We start from the raw sequence: 20,448 nt of genomic DNA, 5'->3' as shown, positions 1-20,448 counted from the left end.
ATCACTCGAGAGTAAGCCCATCAAGAGGGTTTTAACCCAACTCATTTACACCTTATGAGCAGAGAAATGTTTAGAAAACTTACTTATGTCCTATATCAACTTTGTATCTGAAAGCAGCTGACAGTCACAAGATTGTCTCTGGAAATTATGGACATTAGAATGGTAGGGATCTTAAACATCTAGCCATGCACCCCCTTTCTTAACTCATGAGCGATGAAGCCCAGGAGACTGAGGTGGCTTGTCCGGGGTCCCACCAGCGTCGCCTGCCTCCACTCCATACCCTTTCTGACTCTAGGGCTTTCAGTACTAGAAAAAGTGCCCAGAAAACCTTGGAAGTAACAACCATCTGTTCTTAGCACTGTCTGTAAATCACTTCCAAGGACAGCAGTGCTGCACAGTGTCACTGAGTCCCGCTCGCCCACCCTGTCTGCTGTGGGGCTTTGTCCACGTCCCTCTGCTGGCCCAGCCCCCGTCCTCATCCTCCAGGCACAAAGCTGGCCTCTGCCACTTGCATGCTCGCTCTACCCTTGCTTCACTCTGTACTGTGGTTAGAGGGTTTCGCTCAAACTCCTCCAGCCAGAATCTAAATGTACTTTTCACAGCCTCATGTTAGACGCTGTAGATTTTTTTTATCATAAATATGCATAGTAAGTACTTAAGTTACATACACTTAAAAGCCTTGGGTATTCATTTATTTATCTATAAAATAAGGGAACCTGATACCAACTAGAGAGATTGTTTTTGTCCTTAAATGCGTAGAGATCATTTCATTGTCCAATCTGTATATTTGTCTTTTTTTTTTTTTTAATACATCTCTGTTTAAATAGGGAGCAAGCTTTACCCTGCATACAGATCCAGCTTCAGAGGGAGATCTGTGATTTTGGGAATCAGGCTGACCTGCCTTCTGGGAATGGAAACAAATCTTCAGGTGGTCTGCAGAAGACGTTCTCCAAACTGACATCCCGGTTCACCAAGAAAGCTTCGTGTACCAGCTCCAGCAGCAGCACAAATTATTCCATCCCAAATACCCCTTCCAAAAACATCTTCATAGCTGGGTGTTCAGAAGAGAAGGCCAAAATGCCCAGCAATATTGATTCAAGGTTACAAAGCATTTTGAACATTGGTAATTTCCCCAGGACTACAGACCCCTCACAGTCCACTCAGAATCCCGGTAATCAAATGGCCAATGGTTTTCTCATGGAGAGGCGTGACAACTTCCTGCAAGGGGACGATGGCAAGGATGAGAAGGGTATGAACTTACCAACCGATCAGGAAATGCAGGAGGTGATAGATTTTCTCTCGGGCTTTAACATGGGCCAGTCACATCAGGGCTCCCCATTGGTGACAAGGCGTAATTCTGCTGCCACAGCCATGGTGACTGAACAGAAGGCAGGAGCCATGCAGCCACAGCAGCCACCACTGCCGGTGCCCCCTCCACCACGGCCGCCCCAGGCTGGGGCCCACACTCCTCTGACACCCCAGCCAGGCCTGGCAGCTCAGCAGCAGTCCCCAAAGCAACAACAGCCCCAGCTCCAATACTACCAACACCTGCTCCAACCCATTGGACCTCAGCAACCCCCACCCCAGCCTCGGGCCCCTGGGAAATGGGTACATGGCTCATCCCAGCAGCCAGCACAGCCTGTTGGAGCAGGTCTGTCTCCTCTTGGCCAGTGGCCTGGCATATCTGATCTCAGTTCTGACTTGTACAGCTTGGGTCTGGTGAGCAGCTATATGGATAATGTGATGTCGGAGGTTTTGGGGCAGAAGCCACAGGGACCTAGAAATAACACCTGGCCAAACCGTGACCAAAGTGATGGAGTCTTTGGAATGTTGGGGGAGATTCTGCCTTTTGATCCTGCAGGTATGTGACCCACCCCTGCCCCTTGGGGTTTTCAGATAAATATAATCACTGAGGACTTCATAGTGCCTGACACAGCCTTACTTGTGGGGGGAAGTGACCTAATTTCCTTTTAAAGACCCTTTCTCACTGTCGGTTGGTAATCATGGGGCACCTCCAGCAAAGATAGGCAACAGTGGTGAGAATGAGGTTTCTCTCACTATATGGAGAATGGGATTGAGGCTAAGAGAAGTTACTTGAGTAGCTCCAAGTCCCATAATTCAAGCAGGCTCCAGTCTGGGTCCTCCCATTCGTGAGAGCCAAGGTGGCTGGTCCTTTGTGAGTACACAACCTGTTCTGTGACTCTTCTTTGCCTAGACTCTTGGGCCTATGGGAGGTAGTGGAGTACCTTCCTGCCTCATAGAATAAGGCTCTGGCCTGAACACTGAAAATACCACCAGAGTTATCTTGAGAAATTAGAAACATAACTTCACAACAAACAAAAACAGACTAGGAGGAGGAACTAATTAAGGCCAAAAGCCATAATTAATTAAATTTAAAATTTTTTTTTCCAACGTTTATTTTACTTTTGGGACAGAGAGAGACAGAGCATGAACGGGGGAGGGGCAGAGAGAGAGGGAGACACAGAATCGGAAACAGGCTCCAGGCTCCGAGCCATCAGCCCAGAGCCTGACGCGGGGCTTGAACTCACGGACCGCGAGATCGTGACCTGGCTGAAGTCGGACGCTTAACCGACTGCACCACCCAGGCGCCCCAAATTTAAAAGAAAAGTAGTGTCGAAATTGTAAAATAAAATCTAAAAGAAGAAATCTCTTGAAGCAAATAGACAAACCAATTTATCATAAGCTTTAGTAAGAGCAAAGAGAGACAAGATTAAGAAAGAGAAAGGAGCTGTCATTCCAGAAATAGGAGAGGTTGAAAGAAGTGTAAGACATTACTACATATGACTCAATGACAACATATTTGAAAACTGAGTGGAAAATGACTTCTTTCCTAATAAAATACACATTTACCAAAATCATACCCAGAAGTGGAAGACCTGCCTAGATCTCCATCAGTGGAAGAGATTGGAACGGTAATTATGAAGCCAACGTGATTCACCATAAAAACTTTATAAAGATTGTTAAAAAAGCAAACTGCAGTCATCTCTTCATGAATGTGGGTAGGGGCAAGACAACCTAGCAGTGTGTCGGAAGTGTCTGATACAGTGTCTGTTACTAAACCCGGTTTACTGCAGGGGTGGAAAGTGGTTCAGTGTTAGGGACTCTGCTACCGTAGAGTAATCCATCGCGTCAGCCAGTTAAATGAGATGCTGTAAAGACTCTAGAAAAAGACACCCGTAATTCCTTAAAACAAACAAACAAACAAACAAAAACAAAAGCACAGAAAAACAAAACTCAAGAGATGAATAGAAAGAAATTTCTTGAATATATATATATAAAGACTTCCAAAAGCCGGTAGCAAGTAGTACTCTATATAGTGAAACAAAATCATTCCAGTTAAAATCATGACCCAGACAGGGTGACAGCTATTACCACCAACAGCATATAACTTTGTCTTAGACTTTCTAGCAAACACGGCAAAAGAGAAAGATACACTAAAAGGCACATCTCTGGGGGCATCTGGGTGTCAGTCGGTTAAGCTTCCGACCTTGGCTCAGGTCATGATCTCAAGTTCATGAGTTCAGGCCCCATGTCAGGCTCTCTCTTGTCGGCACAGATCCTCTGCCCCCTCCCCCTCTCTGCCCCTCCCTCCCTCATGCTCTGTCTTTCTCTCAAAAACAAATAAACAAATTTAAAAAAAGAAAACCATCTTTTTGCTGGCAGTAGAATTAGAAAAAAAGCTCAATAAAAAAACTTCTAAAATTAGTAAGCAAGTCGGTAAGGCAGGTGGATGGAAGATAAATACAGAGAAATCCATTAATGCCTTCTCGAATTTAGCAAAAGGTATACAGAATAGAAAATATGTCTCATTCACAAGGAGAATACTGTGAAGTATTATAAATAACTACAGCAAATATTTATAGAAATAACCAGTGGAAGAGGAGATCCACTGCTAAAACAACCTGGCATTAACTATTAATGGAAAGAAATGTTTTCTTATGTCTTCTAAAAATTCCTCATACCGTTGCTCGTGCTTGCTTGTTCCTGCTGTCCTTGGGTGGTAGATGTGGGCAGCCCTGCCCACGGGGCACAGGGAGAGCAGGCCTACCTGGTTGCCCCTGACCGGGGTGGGTGCAGCACGGTTTCTCAGCTGCTGTTAAACGGTACGTCTTTTGATAGTCATGTAATTAAATCCAGAGTATAAATGGTGTTTGGCAGAATTTTGCCAGATCTTTGATCTTTGTTGAGGCCTGGGCAGCCTTTATGTCTTTAGCCTAAGGACTTAACTGGCTTTTGCTTCTGGCTCCTCCTTTCTGACCTGCAGGTCCTTATGTACCTTCCTGCAGACCCCACCTGAGAGCATAAGGTCTCTAGAGCCCTTTCTCCAAATTAAGGAAGGGCATTCCTCTGGATAGATGAGTTTCAGAAGGCACCCTTTAGGGCAGGGCCTGGGAGAGCAGAGTGCCCCCCCCCCCCCCCTCACCCCTCCCCACCCCCCCCCCCCCCCCCCCCCCCCCCCCCCCCCCCCCCCCCCCCCCCCCGCGCGCAGACACTCTGGCCCCTGGTGACATGGTTTGACTCACTAAGAAGGGGGCCTTGGTTTCGGCCCAGCACTACCACCCCAGTGTGGGCATCTTTGTGCATTGCACACAGGGCAGTCTCACGCAGCAGTCCTGTGGCAGTGCCCTGAGGACAGGCCAGTAATGCGATCGTGCCCTGGTACCTTCGCCAGCTTAAAGCTGACAAGTACACACTGCTGAGGCCTATTCAGTTTGTGATCCGTAGATACTTCCCTGCCATATCTTCTTGTCTGACGCTTTCTGTCATGCCTTTTATGCTGTTTTCTCTCCTGCCCATCCTTACTCGGCTCTGTCCGGTATGTTTCCAGTCACCTCTTACTGCATTCTGAAGTTTTAACTCCTCCATTACCACTCTTGTTATCTTCAGACTGAATGAGTAGGTCTGCCATCCAGTATCCAGGAAAATCCTGGATTCGAGTTGGGCCACGTGGGAATGACATATCTCTGACTGACCATGATGCTCTGATAACTATCAGGTTATCAGTTGACCGAAGACATCATCTGATGTTCTAAGCTCTTAAGTATGTAGCACCAGACATTGGGAATTTTTTTTTTTTTAATTTTTTTTTTCAACGTTTATTTATTTTTGGGACAGAGAGAGACAGAGCATGAACGGGGGAAGGGCAGAGAGAGAGGGAGACACAGAATCGGAAACAGGCTCCAGGCTCTGAGCCATCAGCCCAGAGCCCGACGCGGGGCTCGAACTCACGGACCGCAAGATTGTGACCTGGCTGAAGTTGGACGCTTAACCGACTGTGCCACCCAGGCGCCCCGACATTGGGAATTTTTAAAGTAACTGGTGTTTAACATTTAATCATGGATCCTTTTGTGTTCTCGGTCTTTTGTTCAGAGTCAGCCTGCCTCTGTCCTAGGTATAACCCTTCTTGACAGTCCCTATGCACACACCACACCCCAGCTTCAGACCTGTGGCTGAGAGCCCATCTCACCATGGCGGGCTGCCGGGCAGTCCTGCTGCTCTGGGCCACAAGCCCGGCAGCGCCTTGGCACTTTTCATTGTGTGTGTGACCAGCACATCCTCAGGAGGCAGGGAAGGAAACAAGAGGCCAGTGTGACCCCAAAACCTATTTGTCCCTTTGTCTTGACACAGTGGGTTCAGACCCCGAGTTTGCACGCTATGTGGCAGGAGTGAGCCAGGCAATGCAGCAGAAAAGGCAAGTTCAACACGGTCGCCGCCCAGGCAACCCCCGGGGCCACTGGCCACCCATGGATGATGCCCATCGGACCTGGCCTTTCCCGGAGTTCTTCACAGAAGGGTGAGTGCTGCATGTGTCAGGGAGGCGGAGTTTGGGACTGGGGTAAGCCCCGTGGGACCCTTGTGCACTCTTACCAGGCAGTTCATTTCCAAGGCCCCAGATGAGAGAGTGACATCTTGTCAACCCTTCAGGAGGTCCGAGTTCTGTGACAGACTCTTACAATGCCAAGTGGCATGATGTGTCTCTGTAAACACCATCATCAGTATAAATTGTTAATTTTCAACACGTGCTCTTCTGCCCTAAACGAGGAACTTATTTGATGGTGTTTATGAGGTAACTGCATGTTTACCACGATCTTGATGTTGAAATGGGCATGGCCGTGGAACCCATGTGATTTACGGAATGTGGCCCTTGTAGCCTCCAAAAAGCAAAGGTGTATGATCCAGAGGCCAGTGTAGTGAGACAACGGGGATTTTCATCCTAAAGACAACCGGACGTTGACTTTTCATGTCTCTTATTGCCACCTGGTTCATAAGTCTAGACAGCCAAAGATCATTTCAACTTGTTGCTCTCAAATGAATTTCCTATGCAGAGCACAGTCTTCTGAGAAGAATACAGAGCAACAATGAGCACATGTTACTTTTGAAATAAGGGACAGGAAGAACTGCTTGGGTTTTTAGAAGGGGAGGTGAGAGACCACTGTCTGGTTGTTGGATGAATGCAGGATAAAGACTGTTCCTTCAGGGCTGGGGCAGGCGGGCGGCCGGCCTGGGGGCTGTCCAGCTGGTGTCCAGGCCGGCCGCAGGAGCCCCGGGACCACCTTCTGTCTTTGGCTTTCAGGGACAGCCTACACAGCGGCTGGTCGGGTGCTCAGGCAGACTCTGCCAGCTCAAGTGATGAGACGTCCTCCGCCAACGGAGACAGCTTGTTCTCCATGTTTTCAGGGCCCGACCTCGTTGCTGCTGTCAAGCAGAGAAGGTATGAAGAGATTTTCAAGTGCAAAGGACAGAGGGGCACAAGAATGCGATCCACAGCTTATTCCTCTGGAAAGCTCGGGAACCGCATTGTCCCCAGTCAGCCTGGTGTGGGAAAGGCAGAGGGCCTCGGCCACCACTGTCTTGCTGAGTCCTCTCTGGCTACCATGCAGGCTTGTAGCCCAGGTGACTTGACATTGGGTTGGGTTTTGCTGGCAGAACAGTCTAATGCAAGCGGTAGCCAAAAATACCAGTGTGAGGCAGGGGAGGGTTCTGGAGACAGGGTCTGGTCTGCTGATACTGGACTGTGTCGTGTGAGAGGCAGCCCTTTCTATGGGAGGAGCAGGACCGGGTCAACCAGGTTCTACTCAGGCTTTGCAACTCCAGACAAGGGCCTGGCCCTCTCTGACCCTGTTTCTTCGGTGAAAAAAATAGTAATGGAGTATATTCAGGTCTGAGAAGTTTTAAAAGTAGGGATACGTGGCTGGCTCAGTCGGTGGAACATGCAACTCTTGATCTCAGGGTCATTAGCTCAAGCCCCACATGGGGCACGGTGCTTACTCAAAAAAAAAAAAAAAGAGAGAGAGAGAGAAGAAAAGAGGGGCATCTGGGTGGCCCAGTCAGTTGAGCATCCAACTTTTGGTTTCAGCTCAGGTCATGATGTCACGGTTCATGAGTTGGAGCCCGAAGTCAGGCACTGCCAGGGTAGAGCCTGCTTGGGATTCTCTCTCTCCCTCTTTCTCTGCCCATTCCCTGCTCACTCTCTTTCTCTCAAAATAAGTAAATAAGCTTTAAAACAAACAAACATGTCAGGATGGATTGGGTGCTATGAAGAAAAATATAAGGGTCAAGGAGGCTTCTGACGAGCAGAAAACTGAACAAAATGAGGGTGAGAAATTGGCAGTGGGGTATGTGTCAGAGAGAAGAATCAGGGATCCTCTGCAAGTTTTTGTTTGGCCAGAGCATCTGGATGAAGGGGGTGCTGCGAACCGAGGCAGGAGGAGGCAGGATGAGTGGAACTGACCAGGGGTAGCGTGTAAGATGTCTGTTTTAGACAAGGGACACTGGAGAGGGCAGTGAGACATCGATGTACAGCACTGCCTCTGCAGACACTGCTGTCCATCTGCAGGAGCAGACTGATTTACTGGGCCCTGAGCCTGCTCCGCCCTGCCTGTGTCGTTCAGCGTCAGAACAGAAATTTTTCATGTTTGTGATTCACACCAACAGTCTTTTAAGTCCCACTTCCCCAGGGCACGGGGAGCATTCAGTATCTGTTGAATAAATTCACAAAAGCCAGAGCCAGGGGAATGGCCAGTGCCCGTCTTCACGCCTGCCACTCCCACCTCCCCAAGCCTGTGGCAGCTTCCGGGAGTGCTCCGTTCACTGGCGACCCACCGAGGCCTCCCCACCTAGAACCAGTGCCCAGAGCCACCAGAGCCAGGTGGCCAGTGTGTCCCCGGGAGGCAAGCTGGGTGGGACGCCAGGGGCCCACCGTGCTAAGCTCCGGGTTCTTTCAGGAAACACAGCAGTGGAGAACAGGAGACCAGCACGCTGCCCTCACCACCTCTTCTTAGCACCGTGGAGGACGTGAACCAGGTATCGTGGGCCCTGTTCTGGCCAAGGAGGGCTGGCTCTCTGGGGTGCAGACCATGAGCAAAGTTGCAAAGCTTCAGTTTTAAGAGGGCTTCAAAGCAATGACAGGTTCTTAACTACCTCAGCTGACTCAGAGCCAGATTTACAGGAAGCTCTGGGGCTGTGCCATCCACGGTGACAGGCAACAGCCACACGTGGCTATTTCAATTGCAACATTCCTTAGTTCCTTAGTGACACTAGCCATATGTGGTAGTGGCTACTGTGTTGAGCGGCGCAGACACAGAACATTTCTGTCCTTGCAGGTTCGATTGGCCGAGGCTGTCCCGGGGCCGTGGGGAGGTGTGGGGCTCGCACGTGGCTCCTAGGTGTGCGTCAGGACCAGAGACCTGGGGAGGTGGGAAAAGACGATGAATTGCCAGAAATGCCCCTAAGAACCCTCTTCTGTCTCTCAGGATAACAAAACCAAAACGTGGCCACCCAAAGCACCCTGGCAACACCCTTCCCCGGTGCCCAGCACGCTGCCGAGCCCTAGCGCACCTCTGTACGCAGTCGCCGGCCCCGGCAGCCAGTGGAACGACACCATGCAGATGCTGCAGTCCCCGGTGTGGGCCGCGACCAGCGATCGCAGCGCCACCTCCTTCACCTACGTGCAGACCCCACCGCAGCCTCCGCCCCCACCAGCCCACAAGGCAGCGCCCAAGGGGTTCAAGGCCTTTCCCGGGAAGGCTGAGCGCCGGCCGGCCTACTTGCCCCAGTACTGACCCAGGGCCGGCCTGCCCGCCCAGAGCTGTTGGGGCCAGCATCCCCACCCTGACTAGCTGGCACCAGCCCCCCCAGAGGACCAGTGCACCCCTGTCCCAGGCAGGGCTCCTTGGGGATGGGGGTAGTTGGCAGCTCCAAGCCTTCAAGGCCTGGCTTCTCAAACTTTGGAGGCATCGGACCCCTGGAGGGCCAGCTGGAGACAGGTTTCTGACCCTCAGGGAGATGCTGGGGGATCTTCGAGCTTAATAAGCTCCTCCGGTGATTCTGATGCAGGTGGGCCAGAGGCCACACTTTGAGAAACACAGCTCTCTAGTTTGTAGTCCCACTGTGTGTGTTGGGAAGGCATCAGGCCTAAAGGCTGAGAGCAAAACTGGCCATTCTTCTGAAACCCTCCCCTCCCCCTTCTTAACGCATTGAGTGATGACCACACCAGTCACTGTATTTTATAGCTATTTTTCATATAGGTTTTTAGTTAAAACATCTCCTGCCCCAAATGCATTGAAGATTTTAAGATAACAAATATAGAGGCTGGAGGTTTGTTCAACACTATCTTTATTTAAGCTTAAACAAAATGGGCAAAGTATAGAATATTTGTGATCGGAAGCAATCACCTGGGTTTTCTGTGGGTGGGCAGCCCCTCGCCACCCCAGCAGCACCCAAGGGGTGCAGTCTTTACCGGATTTACAAAAGCAGGATCGTAAAACTGATGTCAGAGGCGTATTCCTGATGGTGCATGGAGATGAGCCAGCTGGCTGCTGTCCGTGTGCAGAGTCAGGCTGCACCTGCTGCCCTCAGATCCACACATGGCCAGAGGCTTTGACACGGTCTCGGAACGTGGGGGTGTGGTCAGGAGGCTGCACAGACGCACCTGCACTTGAAATTGCAGTAACATTTGTGAGCTGGCTCAAGACAAACCAATTACGATGTAGACAGGAATTAATTTAAAGTCTTTTCTTTAGAAAAACACAAACAAAAAACCACCTCATTTTCAGTTAACATGTGCCATTAAATAGATGACATCCTGTGGATTTAAGGATATTTTCCAGCCAGAATGGATCCAGAAGAATTGAATGGTGCTTAAATTGAGAAATAATAATAAATATATCTATATAGAATAGACATATCCCACTGTATATTAATTGAGGTTACAGAAGTTCTTTATATAAAACTTATTTAAATTTTTCATATTTCATCTTTGAAAAAGTCTAATTGAGAAAAATCCATAATATTTTCTGGTATGAAAGTTTGACAGTATTAATATTTTTTTTATATTTTCTTAAATCATTAAACCATTTTAATATATATGTTAACTACTAATAAATGGTTTATTCTTTCTAACTCCACATAAGCTTTTCCAGCGAAGATTGTAATAACACATTTATGTTCTCATTTTTCTACGGATATAAGTAAATTTATATTTAAAAATACCAAAAAGAAAAAAGATATACGTATATGTATGTATACACACCAATTCTAGAGGACCCTTAGGGTGTCTGAGCCCAGCCATCTGAGTTCTTAGCACTGTGTTGCCAGGCTGCTCCCAGGGCTCGGGTGTCGTCTTTTGTGCTGTGGGGGTTGCCATTGCTGCCTGTACTTCTGATCCTTTCACCGCGGGTTCCGAACATTCACCTCACCACGTTTACAGAGAACTATTTTGTACATAGACTTTTCCAGGCACGTGCTTTGCGCCCACCCCGCGTGGCCCTTGTCTGTGTTAGCCGTCGGTGTGTGCACTAATCTCTGTTGAAGTTGTTTGTGGCTGTTTCCCTCGTAAGATAGTTTTCTGTTCCCTTCAGTAACGTGTCCCCAGTCCCTTGTATTTCAAGTTCTATTATACTGAAGTACTCTTGTTTTAATAGTGCCTCCCCAAGGACCTCACCCTGGACAGAGGTCAGCCCTTGACGCCCCAGTGCAGGTGACGTCGACACCGCTAATTGTCACTTTCCAGTCTGTTTTGCTCGACTAAGCAGGACATTTCGTAATTGCATCTCCGTGGGCTGTGAGACTGTGTGAAACTGTTTGTGTGGTCTCCTTGCAGGTGCTGTGTTCTCAGCACCACCTTGCTCTGAACACTGGTTATTCCAGGTGCTGCGCTCGGCAGAGGGGTCTCGCCAAAGCGCATGTGTGTGCGTGTGTGAGTGTGTGTGTCCTTTGCATGGCCGGGCGTGGCCGCCTTGCTCGGGCATCAGCAGGACATCGTGTGAATAGTTACAATGCTTCCAAACTGGAACTCTACATTTTGTATCTTACTTTTAAAGCTCCTATAAGTAAAATAACTATTGGCTTTATTAAAAATATACATTTAATAATATCTTGTATCTCTGTTTAAAATGAACTGCAGCAGACATGTGAGAAGCCCTGCCTGATTCATTACTTTGAAAAGCTGCACCCACATTGCTTTTGAGGTCAGTTTGTCCTCTGATTCTGAGACCTCGCAAGAGGAAAGAACCCTGGGAGTGTTGGGATGAGCTGGGATGGGTGGGCAGGAAGCAGACAACTACCGCACGTCTCCAGCCAGCTTCCCTAAGGCCAAAGGAGATCCGGATAGACGTCTGTGAGGGTTAGAGCCAGCGTCACGGTGAAGGAGCCACCTGGAGGGATGCAAGTTCTCTCCTTGTGTTGTGGTCCGCCAGTACCCCCATTCCACCAGCCAGGGGCGCTGTGAGCTGCCCAACCAGCCTTTCCAAGGAGCAGACCCAGGGATGAGCTCTCCCCTTGCTCCACCAGGAACCCCATATTTGGCAAGGAGATCATACCTTACAGGGAGGGACAAGGACTAGTCTCATTGGAGGATGCCCTCCTGCTAAGCAATGGGAAGCTTGTTCAGTGGGAACCACAAAGGGAGGGTGGGTTACAGGGGAATTTCAAACTTTTCATTTACAGCAAGATAGTACTTGATTGAAGCTTTTTTTCATGGCCTCGGGAAAAGATACAAGCATTAATCTATAACCTACCAGTATAAATACTAAGGCTTCTTTCTGCCCAGAAGCTGAGCATGGGGACCAAGACCCAGAGCCTTCTAAGTGCACCTCAGGACAAGGTTACTTAGTAACAGCTATGTTGCATGAGTGTGATAGGAAATACACCAGAAGTACCTATTAAAATGCTAGCATTTTATTCAAGCATGCTCTGTTTACCACCAGTACTTAGTGCTGTTCACTGGTTTCAATTCACAACAGTGATGGAGACAGAAGAGTTCTGTGGCCAGGCTATGTGCCGGATGGGTGAGAGTGGAAAGCTGAACAGATGTTATGCCTGAACAGCAAGAGGGTCCTTGTGAGGCTGGTGACCCTCCGTTTCCACCTGGGGGATCCTGGGAAAGTAGGGCGTCCAGCTCAAAGAGTGTAGCTGAGCGCGGAACCTGCTTCGGATCCTCTGTCGGCCCATCTCTACCCCTCCTCCATTTGTACTCTCTCAAAAATACATAAACGTTAAAAAAAAAAAAAGTGTAGGGGGGTGCCTGGGTGGCTCAGTCTGTTAAGCATCCGACTCCTGGTTTTGGCTGAGGTGGTGATCTCACAGCTGGTGAGTTCCAGCCCCATGTGGGGCTCTGCACTGACAGTGCAGAGCCTACTTGGAATCCTCTCTCTCTTCCCTTGTCCCGCTCTCTCTCTTTCCCTCTCTCTCTCTCTCACACTCTCAAAATAAGTCAATAAACTTTTAAAAAAAATAAATAATTTTTTAAAAAGTGTAGCTGAAACACAGCATGCCAATCGTGACACTGTGAGAGGATGGCCCTTTGTGCACACCGTGTGGCCACTGTTGTGACTGCTTCCTGATCTGGAAACACTGAGGAAATAAACCCTTCCAATGGCGAGCTCCTCAAATGCCCAAAAGCCATGTATGTGGAAAGCACGACTAGCTGCCTCCCAGCCACATGTGTCGAGGAACCTCCCGGGCCAGGCTCCTGGATGTGGCTAATATTGAGCCTGAGTTTGGGAGGTGGGCATAAGTGAGGAGAAAGGACTGTTTCAAGAGTGTCATGTTCATTTCCACATCTAAAGTCACTTCAAGGCTAGGGCGTCTGGGTGGCTCAGTCGATTGAGCCTCCAACTTGGGCTCAGGTCATGATCTCGTGGTTTGTGAATTCAAGCCCTGCATCGGGCTCGCTGCTGTCAGCACGGAGCCTGCTTCAGATCCTCTGTCCCCCTCTCTCTCTGCCCCTCCCCCACTTATGCTGTCTCTCAAAAAAAAAAAACTTTTTTTTTTTAATTTAATAAAGTCATCTAAGGGCAAGGCCCTTGCTAGAACCCAGGGCTGCAAAGAAGATGCAATCTCTGTTCTTAAAACTCAGTCTTGTATTTATTTTTTAATATCTTTTTAAAAATTACTTTATTTCCGGGGCACCTGGGTGGCTCAGTCGGTTAAGCCTCCGACTTCAACTCAGGTCTTGACCTCATGGATCATGGGTTCAAGCCCCACATCAGACTCTCTGGTGTCAGCACAGAGCCTGCTTCAAATTCGCTGTCTCTCACTCTGTGCCTCTCCCCTGCTCGTGCTTTTTTCCAGTCTCACTCAAAAATAAACATTAAAAAAAAGAATGAGAAAACTGGTAAAATTATTTTAATTCCAGTGTAGTTAACCTACAGTGTTATATTTGTTTCAGGTGTACAATATAGTGATTCAACACTTCTGTACTCCATGCACATCGAGTGTACTCAATCCCCTTCGCCTATTTCACCCATCCCCCCCACCCACCTCGCCTCTGGTAACCATCTGTTCTCTATAGTTAAGAGTCTGGTTTTTGGTTTTTGTCCCTTAAATTCCACGTATGAGTGAAATCATACGGTGTTTGTCTTCCTCAGACTGGCTCATTTCACTTAGCACCATACTTAGCTTCATCCATGTTGTTGCAGATGGCAAGATTTCATTCTTTACAGCTGAAGAAGTCTCCACGTGTATATATATAGATAGCACATTTTCTTTATCCATTCATCTATTGACACATTGCTTCCATAATTTGCCTATTGTAAGTAATGCTGCAATAAACATAGGGGTGCATGTATCCCTTTTAATTAGTGTTTCCATATTCTTTGGGTGAATACCCAGTAGTGTGATTACTGACTCACAGGGTAGTTCTATTTTTAATTTTTTGAGGAACCTCCATTCTGTTTTTCACACTGGTTGCACCAGTTTGCATTCCCGCCAACAGTGCACAAAGGTTCCTGTTTCTCCACATGTTCTTCAACGTTTGTTTTTTGTGTTTTTTAGTTTAGTCATTCAGACAGGTATGAGGTGACATTGTGGTTTTGACTTGCATTTCCCTGATAATGAGGGATGTTGAGCATCATTTCGTGTGTCTCTTGGCCATCGGTATGTCTTCTTTGGAGGAGAAAACTCATAGTCTTTTAGGGGAGACAACCCCATCTTTCCCTTCCTTGTTAAGAGGCCACCCTCCATCTACCCAGCTGTTCTGGCAAAACTCTTAGAAGACATTCATTCTTGATTCCTCTTTCCTTTATTCTCCTCTTCCAGCAAGTCCTATAAGCCTATCATTACAAGGGCATTTGAATTCTTTTTTTTTCTTTTTTTTTTTTAATTTTTTTTTCAACGTTTATTTATTTTTGGGAGAGAGACAGAGCATGAACGGGCGAGGGGCAGAGAGAGAGGGAGACACAGAATCGGAAACAGGCTCCAGACTCTGAGCCATCAGCCCAGAGCCCGACACGGGGCTCGAACTCACGGACCGCAAGATCGTGACCTGGCTGAAGTCGGAGGCTTAACCGACTGCGCCACCCAGGCGCCCCTTGAATTCTTTTTAAGGTTATTTATTTTTGAGAGAGAGAATATCCCAAGCAGCCTCCGCACTGTCAGTGTGGAGCCCGATGGGGGCTTGAACTCACCAACCTCGAGATCACCTCACCAGCTGAAACCAAGAGTCTGACGTTTAACTGAACCACCCAGGTGCCCCCAAAGTATATTTGAATTCTATTATGTTCTTAAATATGCTGCCCACAACCTGGTCATCACCTGACTCCTGCCTCTCCCTCTCTGGCCTCAGGGTTTCCCATACACCTCTGCTACCTCAACATTGCCTCCCCCGGTGCCCACTTGCCTGCTGCTCCCACAAATGCTCCCTGCTTCTGCCTCCATCTGTTCTCTTGGGCCAGAGCCCAACCTCTACCTGGGTTGTTTTTCATGATAGCACTTAGCATTCCCCTGGAGCCATGTTTGCCTTTGACCCTCTCACTAGAAGGGAGGCCTCATGAGAGCAAGGAACAAGTCTTGTTCATGGCCACATGGCCAGGGTGCAGAATGGGAGAAGCAATTCCAGAGGAGCCAGACCAAAAGAGGCATTGACGCGCAAATCATTGAGCAAATTCTGATGCCAAGTAAACATAGATAAATTATAATTTCTAATTTTATATTTAGTATTTATTTATAATTATTTAATTTATATATGTTATTTATATATTGTTATTTATAATTACTTATAATTATAATTATATTTATAAAAATAATAAATAACTTAAAATTAGCTCTCACATCAAACTAAAAGAATAATACATGATAACCAGCGTTTGTACCAGAAGTGCGAGATGAGACTGACATTAGGAACTGCGGGTAGGATTATACAGCTTTTTACAAACTCTATAGAGTTTTCCATTCTCGTGGAAATATGCCTCTGTGCGGTACGGAATTTTTTTAAAGCACCTAACAATAGAGTCACAGGGAAAATCTGGGGACGACATCCCGAAAGGACAAAACACCGCCGCAAGCGAAAACCGAGACGCAGGACGAGCTCCTGGCCGGCTGGAGGCGCTGATGAGCCCACTCACGGGTTTTTTGCTCGCGTGCGAGTGCGAGTGCGCGTGCGCATGTCGCCCCACTCAGCCTTTGTGCACATGCGCGCACACGTCCATTCCAGACGTGCGGACTGAGACGTTTGCTAGTTCTCTCTGCACCCTAGCTTCCAACCCCGCGCGGAGACATGCGCACACGTGCCTCTCGGACGTGCGAGCCCACACGCAGATGCGTGCGTATCAGCGCCTCCAACCTGCGCCGAACCCGCCTTGCCTGCGCCAAAGATCGTGCGCACCGCCCTCTCCCGAGAGTGAGCCAGCTCTAGGGGCTCCGCGGAGCTCTTTGGAGGCGCTATTCTCAATCCCTCGGCAAGTCGCCATGACTCAGCATCCCAATGGGCGCAGCTCTCGGGGAAGCTCGAAAAAATCCCTCCGCGTGGATAGCCCCGCCTTCCCGTGGGCTCCTTCAACTCAGCCGCAGAACTAGCGCTCCACCTACCTTTCCCTCCCCCGGACTTCGTCCTGCATATACATGCCGGTGCTCCCATGTTTCCTGCTCCTGCCTGACTCCTGCCCAGCTACTCCGATTTAAGGCCTGACATATATAAATGCCCGTGCCTCAGTTTCCCCATCTGTAGAACAGGGCTCTTATTTGGAGCTGTGCTAGTTTCACAAATAATGGGAGCCAACTGGTTTTTCAAGGCTGCACTAGGCTCTGAAATTAAATCCTGCAGAGGTAGGACTGTCCCTGACTTCCTAAGTTGCCTCCGCTGTCAAATCCTCTGTCCCGGACCAGTCTGTCTTGCTGAGGGCCCTTGAAGATGCCCAGGGCCGAGCAGGATCACTTGAACTTTCTGAGCCAGATTTTCTTTTTGTTGTGGTTTAGTCAAACGCTCCAAGCTTCACTGTCGCCAGGATCCTCAGGTATCTGAACACTATACTCTCTGGGTGGTTGCAGACAGGGGTTGGCACAACATATGGTAGCAGTGGTGGTCATGGTGGTAGAAAACAGTAGGGCTTAACTTTTGTGAGAATGTAAAATTACCTTACTTTGAAATTTTTCCAAATTCCCAAATCCCAAACCATCTCCCAAGATTCGATCAGAGATGCTAACCTCACGCTCCAAGGACTAATCACCCTCCTACACACTGCACCTTTCCTGGTGGGTTTCTCCATGCTGCCATATACAAATCCTTAGATTCGGTCCAAAGGGACCAGTAGTAATGTGGTGGTTGAATTTTCCTACCTCCCTGCTTTTTCCCTTGCTGCTGTCTTTTCTCTTTGAGATGCCGTTCTTGGCCATTTCCACTAAAACTCTACCCTGTCAATCAGAATTAATATCACAGAGGCTTGGGGCGTCTGGGTGGCTCAGTCAGTTAAGCGTCCGACTTCAGCTCAGGTCACGATCTCGCGGTGCGTGAGTTCGAGCCCCGCGTCGGGCTCTGGGCTGATGGCTCGGAGCGCGGAGCCTGCTTCCGATTCTGTGTCTCCCTTTCTCTCTGCCCCTCCCCTGTTCGTGCTCTGTCTCTCTCTGTCTCAAAAATAAATAAAACGTTAAAAAAAAAAAATATCACAGAGGCTTAATTGATGTTAAAACAGAACTGTGATGATGGGGAATTGCCAGAACGTGGCAGGCAGGACAGGATTGCGATAAAGAAAAGGGCTCAGAAGGCAGGCAAACTTGGATTGATTTTCCACTTAGCAACAGAATGGCTATTTTCAGATTTCTCAACCTGTCTGTTAAATGGGGAGGACAACAGGATTGTTAACAGGGCTGCTATGAGGATTATATGGGAGAACATTTAGCGCAGAGCTCCAAACACAGTAAACTGGCAGAAGTTTAACCATGTTAGTAGTTGGATGACGAATGGCTGTCAAGTAATAATGATCTCCTTTGTCCCCTCCTATTTGTTTTCTTTCCTTATGGCCCTCCGGATAGCAATATAGTTTTCTGCTAATATAGAAAATCCATGTAACTGGGCTTTCAAAGCCCAATGTTAAATTTAAAATATTATTGGGAAATCTGGAGTCATTGAACCTGCTGGAATCACAGAGGCCAAACTGCTGGAGGTGAAAGAAGACATGACAAGGGGCATCTGGGTGGCTCGGTAGATTAAGTGTCTGACTCTTGATTTCTGCTCATGTCATGATGTCACAGTTCATGAAATCGAGCCTTGCATTGGGCTCTGCGCTGACAGAGCGGAGCCTGCTTGGAATTCTTTCTCTCCCTCTGTCTCTCTGCCCCTCCCCTGTTCTCTGTCTCAAAAAAAAAAAAAAAAAGATGAGTTCTTCAAAAAGGCAATCATCAGGATTTACCTCCAGCCTCTTCTTCAGTAACCAAAGTAGCACCTGTAGGTTTCAAGTGACTGGAAGACATTAGAGAAGACAGTGTGGCAGTGCTTAGGTGAACACCCATAAAACCTTTGGAAAGACTTGGGAGTTGTAAATGACAGCTCAGCTCCAAACAACATCAACACTAAGAAAAATTACTGATTTATGTTCCAGCTGCAGACAGAAGAGGCCTAGCCCCAGGCACTTGGGTCCTGTACCTCTCTGGGGTTCACGCTCTACATTGTTTTCCTTGACACCAGGGACTGGTCCTCAGGTCTACTCTTTCAGAAAGGCAACTTAACACTACCAAACACAGAATTTCTCTTGCCGGCACTTGTTCGGCTGGCTTATCTCTGATGCAATCAGGAAGGCAGAGGAAGAAACACAAGGATGGAACGTAGTGGTTTGGGATAAAGACAACAGACATCCACTGTGGTCACCAAAGAGAGCCTACTAGAAAAAAGGAGTCAGTGGCTACTGTTAGGTTAGAGTCATCAGGAGAATCATAGGGCAAGTGATGATGAGGCAATGGCTACTGAGACTGGCCTTCCTTGGATGAGATTACAAAACATAGGATTTAGGGGCAGGAGTGCTGTTCTGTGTAGACAACTGGCTTGCACGGCTGGAGTATTTCTCAGCGACTCCAGTAGGACAGAGGCTGTTCGGCATTGTCAGGGTTGTGCTGAGTATGGGGAGCTCAGTTAAATCTGAGTTGACAGCTGACCTGAAACTGAGGGTAAACAAGGACCATGTGGACGGAGCTGTTCCCTGTAAAGTCCTGCTGACCACTCATTTCTTCAGTCTTCAGCCTTAGCCTGTTTTCCTTCTTCACCTTTATGATGCCAAATATTTCTGGGCAGGAAAGGAAAAGCCATTTGCAGAGGTCAGAGGTGACAGTGACTGCATGGAGCTGGGAGGTGGGCTGGAGGAAGACCTAGGCCTGGGGGGGCATCAGGACAGGACATATTCCTGGATGGTTGGCCTTTCTAGGGGGACCAGGCAATGGAGAAGCTCAGTTTGAGTACCCAGTTTTTGGATCTCTTGTCCTCTCTGGCTGTATTTACTCTGTTTCATCCAGACTCTCATCTAGGCTCATGACTTCAAATGCAATGTATTCACTAATGACTCCCAAGTCTTTCCTCCAGCTGGAACCTTCTCTTCCGGTACTCCAGTCATGAATACCCAATGCAACACCTACACTTCAGATGTCGAATAAGGTTTGTGATCTTCCCCCCCCCCCCGCCCCAAATTTTCATCTCCCCAAGATGCAATGACAATTCCATTTTTCCAGGATCTTGGGTTAAAAAGTGGATGTTACCCTTGGTTGTTCATTTTCTCTCTCTCAGTTCTTCAGTGTGTCTAGATCACCATACCCAACTCCTACCACGTTGACCCAAGTCACCTTCATCCCTGGCCTGTATTGTTGCAGTAGCCTCCAATCTGTTACCCTCATTTCCATTCCTGCTACCTTGTGGGTCTGTAATTTGTAAACATGTCAAATGATGTCTTTCCACTGCTTAGATCCCTTCGATGGCTTCCTGTCGCTCTCAGAAAACCAAAGTTTTCACAAGGTCTTGTAAGTTCTGTGGTCTTCTTGCTTTCCTTCCCTCTCTGAACTCAACTTCTTTTTCTTTCATTCACACTACGCCAGCCACAATGCCTCCTTCCGCTTCTGAAACACCTAAGGGTGCTCGCTGGGGAATTTTCCAGTTGTTCTTCCCTTTGCCTGAGCACTTTCCCCCCAGACATCTAAAGTGGCTGGCTTCCTCACCTTATTCAGGCTTTTGCTCAAAAAGTCACCTCATTAGTCATTAACCTTGGCCATTCTATTCAAAATTGCAACCCCAATTTCCAGCACCCTTTCCAGCTTTCCTTTTCTTTTTTTTTTTTTTAATTTTTTTTTCAACGTTTTTATTTATTTTTGAGACAGAGAGAGACAGAGCATGAACGGGGGAGGGGCAGAGAGAGAGGGAGACACAGAATCGGAAACAGGCTCCAGGCTCTGAGCCATCAGCCCAGAGCCTAACGCGGGGCTCGACCTCACGCACCGTGAGATCGTGACCTGGCTGAAGTCGGACGCTTAACCGACTGCGCCACCCAGGCGCCCCTCCAGCTTTCCTTTTCAAAGTAGCACTTACCAGCCTATGACCCACCATATATATATTTATTACTTATGTATCTACAACACCTGGAACACTACCTGGGGCGTAGTGGGAAGTGGGAACACTACCTGGAAAGGTATTGAATGAATGGACGAAGGAAGCAGGCGGGGGAATGGGGAGCTCGGCCT

The 20,448-nt window shown here is 48.1% G+C and overlaps 1 protein-coding gene and 1 long non-coding RNA gene across 4 annotated transcripts in view; both read left to right on the top strand.

Moving 5' to 3' along the window:
- The window catches only part of GARRE1 (granule associated Rac and RHOG effector 1), an 83,832-nt gene extending 72,437 nt beyond the window's left edge, over window positions 1-11,395 (top strand). For all 3 annotated transcript variants that reach the window (XM_043599066.1, XM_043599065.1, XM_043599067.1), the window contains 5 exons: window positions 828-1,861; window positions 5,650-5,815; window positions 6,596-6,733; window positions 8,247-8,325; window positions 8,775-11,395. In XM_043599066.1, the coding sequence (XP_043455001.1) occupies window positions 828-1,861; window positions 5,650-5,815; window positions 6,596-6,733; window positions 8,247-8,325; window positions 8,775-9,083 (1,726 nt within the window). In that variant the 3' untranslated portion in view covers window positions 9,084-11,395. The remainder of the gene's footprint in view (window positions 1-827; window positions 1,862-5,649; window positions 5,816-6,595; window positions 6,734-8,246; window positions 8,326-8,774) is intronic.
- A 3,515-nt stretch (window positions 11,396-14,910) lies between these two features.
- Window positions 14,911-20,030, top strand: LOC122494127. The gene is made up of 4 exons (XR_006300110.1): window positions 14,911-16,563; window positions 16,714-16,751; window positions 19,304-19,375; window positions 19,680-20,030. It is a non-coding gene; the product is annotated as an uncharacterized LOC122494127 (long non-coding RNA).
- The last annotated feature ends 418 nt before the right edge of the window (window positions 20,031-20,448 follow it).

Source organism: Prionailurus bengalensis, chromosome E2 (genome assembly GCF_016509475.1).
Source record: "Prionailurus bengalensis isolate Pbe53 chromosome E2, Fcat_Pben_1.1_paternal_pri, whole genome shotgun sequence".
Taxonomy (NCBI): domain Eukaryota; kingdom Metazoa; phylum Chordata; class Mammalia; order Carnivora; family Felidae; genus Prionailurus; species Prionailurus bengalensis.
The sequence above is the reverse complement of the archived record's forward strand: the minus strand, read 5'-3'. Positions and strand labels throughout refer to the sequence as shown.